The 3,700-nt window shown below is 50.5% G+C and overlaps 1 protein-coding gene across 1 annotated transcript; it reads left to right on the top strand.

The window, feature by feature from the left end:
- On the top strand, positions 1-2,724 carry WDR77 (WD repeat domain 77; the record flags this gene model as incomplete). Its single annotated transcript, XM_010002168.1, has 7 exons — positions 1-73; positions 660-730; positions 1,081-1,135; positions 1,408-1,479; positions 1,577-1,685; positions 2,062-2,130; positions 2,333-2,724. Coding segments are annotated over 7 exons (609 nt in total), but the record flags the coding sequence as incomplete, so codon positions are not given.
- Between the last annotated feature and the right edge of the window lie 976 nt (positions 2,725-3,700).

The following is a 3,700-nucleotide window of genomic DNA, read 5'->3' as shown; positions in this document are numbered from 1 at the left end:
CCTGACGCCGCTCTCCCCCGCAGCGTGAAGCTCTGGGACCTGCCCCAGCAGACGGTGCTGAGCTCCTACCGAGGTGAGTGCTGCCCCGGGGCCCAGCCCTGCTGCCCTCCCACCCTGCAAACCACACCTGGACCTCACCTGCCCTTGGCCACTCCGGGGGCTCCTGGCACCGCCTCATTTCCTTGTCTCTTGCTCATTTATATTCCCCCCCCCAATGAGCTCTGCAGGGCTCAGGTTGCCTTGCACCTCTCAGCACAGTCTGCAGCACTTTCTCTGTGCTGAAACATTTCTCCCACCTGCAGACACTGGTGTGACCTCCCAACCCCTCTTTGTTTTGAAAAGCAGCTGGTAGGAGGTGCCAGTCCCTGGGGAGCTGGTGATGTGGTCCCTGGCTGCAGCAGGGGCCACTTGTCCTTGATCCTCTCCCCCCAGCCCCTTTGCAAGTGTCTGACCTGCCTGCAGAGGCTGCTCCAGCCCTGTGCCTGCCCAGGCTCCTTTGGCTGCTCTGGGTAGGGAACAGTTGCCTGTGACCGGGTGGAAGTTAACAATGTAGCTGGGCATAAAATAATGGCAACGGTCCTGCTGTGCCTTCAGAGGCCCTTGGGAACATGTGGGAATGCTGGATACAATCTTTGAAGCTCTTTATCCTCTTTTGGCAGCTCACTCGGATGCAGTGACCTGTGTGGCTTCCTGCCCTGGCAAGGACACGGTGTTCCTGTCCTGTGCTGAGGTAAAGCTTCAGCTCCTCCTAAACCTGGGAGCCTTAACTCCAGTTACTTACAGTTAAATGCACTTACTGAGAAACTACAAGCTGTGTTAGTCGGAGTGTTCTGCTCTGATCAGCTGCTCATCTACTTACCAAGCTGATTTCTACAGGTTTGTAGTGAAATGTGGGAGCTCCTGGGTCTGTCCCTGGGGTGAGTGAGGGAGCCAAGTGGCAGTTGAGGGAAGCACCATTTAACCCCAAGGAAGAGGTGGCAGGGTTTCCGTGTGGGTCAGGGGCAGCTCTGCAGGGAGTCTTGAGCTCCTGGCTACCCCTGCCACAAAGAGATTGTAAAAGCCTCCACTTTGGGTTTGCAGGATGGCAGAACTTTGCTCTGGGACACCCGGTGCCCGAAACCAGCGACTCGAATTGGTAGGTTTCTGTGTGCAGCCCCTCCCTGCTTGTGTCTTGAGGTCTTGTTGGAAGAGATAAATCCTTTATGCCTGATTTCAGTGTGTCTAACTGCAGCTCTGGTGATCTGACTGCTTGGGCAGAAAAGCCTGTTAAAGCTCAAGGAAATCTGACACTATCACACAAGTAAAATAAGCTCTCAGCTGCTGCTCCTGGCGCACAGCAGTGCTGAAGCAGCCTGGGAGAATCTTAGCACTGACTTTTCACACTCATCCCAGTTTATTTACTTGCAGTTTGCAGTGCCTGTAATTACCTCCCTACCTCAGTCATGTGGCATCCACAGAAAAGTGACACCTTTGCTTTGGGTAAGAAGTGGTCTTGTTATTTGACTTGACACATCAAGGTCTTTCTTTCCATGTGACAGTTTTGCTAATAACCTCATTCTCCCTTTCTCTCTTTCAGGTGATGAAAGTGGAACAGTTGCACTAGTAGATACAAAGAATCCTGATTCTGCCCTCAGCTCCACTGTGCACACCCGACGTGTCACAGGGTTTGCATTTTCTGCACATAGGTACAGTCTGATCTGCTGGCATAGAACAGGGCATCCTGGGGAGCCTGGGTGGTTTTGAAGAGTAGAACCCATGAGTACTAGGGTTGGGCTTTTTATCAATGAAGAACAGACTGAACCAAATGTCATTTGGTGAGTGTGTGGGTGTGCATGAGGGCACTTCTGCAGTGTTCAGAATTGCTGGCCCACTCTCAGGCTGCTCTCCCAGGGGGCTGGCAGCCTGCCCCATGGCAGTGAGCAGCTTTCTGTAGGGTTTGGGGTGTCTTCCTTCACTGTCCCTGGGTCAGGCTCACTAAGAGATGTGCTTTTTCACAAAAGTGTCCCCGAGAAGCTTTCTGGAGTGTGGCTGCTCTAACCCAGGTCTCCTCTCTGCCCCCAGCTCACCCTTCCTGGCTTCCATCAGTGAGGACTGTTCAGTAGCTGTTCTTGACTCAGACCTCTCCGAGGTGTAAGTACAAGACAACCTGTTCACTGCTGTAGCTGCCTGGCCTGTTGACCTCTCCTCCAGCTAATTATTTGTCCACACACTGGGTGGAAGATGAAAATACTCCTTCAGTGGGGGAGCATGATGCTACCAAACCAGCAGGCAGGGTTGCTGCAGCCCCCAGCTCCCTGTGCTTTGTGCCTAATGGACTGTTCCTCTTTCCCAGGTTCAGAAGCCGTTCCCACCGAGACTTTGTGAAGGGCTTGTCCTGGTCTCCCTCAGACAATGCCCTGCTCACCACGGTGGGGTGGGACCATCAGGTTTTACATCACACTGTCCCCATACCAGCTGGTGAAGCTTCTGGAGTCAACTGTGTAAAGGAATAGTTTTATAAACTCGTGGTCCAGATTCCTTCCTGGCATTACTTTGATTCTGCTGAAGTCAAAGTTGTGTGTGAACTGGAGTGGGCATGGTCTGGTGTCTGCCTTGAAGCTTGTGACTAAGAAGGTTCCTGTAGTAATTTTGAATTAGGCATAAGTTAGTTACAAACTAAGCTTTACCCTCTCCTCAGGAGTTGGCTTCACCTGTGATAAGAATTTGGTATTTTACCCAGAACAAGTTTGACTTCAGGCACAGAGGAGACTTGGAGAGACAGGGAATTGGCCAGCATTAAAAAAAAAAAAGAAAAAAAAAATCAAAAGACTTAAGCCTCTCTCCAAACCATCTGTGGAATTAATAGAAACATTTTTGGGGAGAGGCTAAAAACACCCACCTCTTGTCAGCTGGATGCCAGAGGCTGCTCCTTGAGGAAAGCTCTTTTCTTTGCTCTGTGAATCAGTTCTTCAGCTGCCTGGGGAGACATGTTTGCCTTTAAAGACTAGAAGGTGCAGAGGTTGGTCTGCACTGTCTGCCAGCATGGATCCTCTGGCCAGGATCTCTGCTGCCCCAGGGGGTGTGGGGATGCTGTGGGATCAGGATGTCAGCTGCAGCCCTGTGCTTACACACCTTGGTGGCCGTGTGGGACATGAAGCCCTGTCCTGCTGAGCAGTGCCCTGCAGCTGAGGCCAGCTCAAAGCCAGAAGTTAGCAGTGGCTGTGCTGTTTGACACCATCTTTCATCTCCTCTGTGCTGAAGGCAACTTGATAAAGACCTGTGAGCAAAAGTTTCATGTAAGGGGAAAAAAGTGGACTAAAGACTTCAGTTATCATTTGCTTGCTTCTGTAAACAGACTCTGCTTAGTGGTACATGAGGCTCCTGCTGCACTTGTGGTGAGTGATGTTTTGTGCTGGAGGCTGAGGGGACCAAGCATTCCCACAATCCCCAAAACAGACTCCATGTCATCCTTAGAGGTGTTATTTTATTTTTTTTTTGGTACCCTACCACATAATTTTCAAACAAAACTGCTTCCCTGGAACATATTTAACTGACAAAAATAACTGCTCTGCATGCATTGCCACACTGCTCTAGGTATGGCTTGGTCTGGCCTAGTGTTTCCTAGACAGAATAAAGCAGGAACTGACTGATGACACAAAAATACCATTGAAATTCATGTTATTCCTGTTTCTTTAGCATGATAGCAACACTAAACTGTACA

The sequence above is a fragment of the Chaetura pelagica genome, unplaced genomic scaffold (assembly GCF_000747805.2).
Source record: "Chaetura pelagica isolate M959 unplaced genomic scaffold, ChaPel_1.0 scaffold181, whole genome shotgun sequence".
NCBI classification, from domain to species: Eukaryota; Metazoa; Chordata; class Aves; order Apodiformes; family Apodidae; genus Chaetura; species Chaetura pelagica.
Note: the sequence above shows the minus strand (reverse complement) of the source record. Positions and strands in the feature narration are given on the sequence as shown.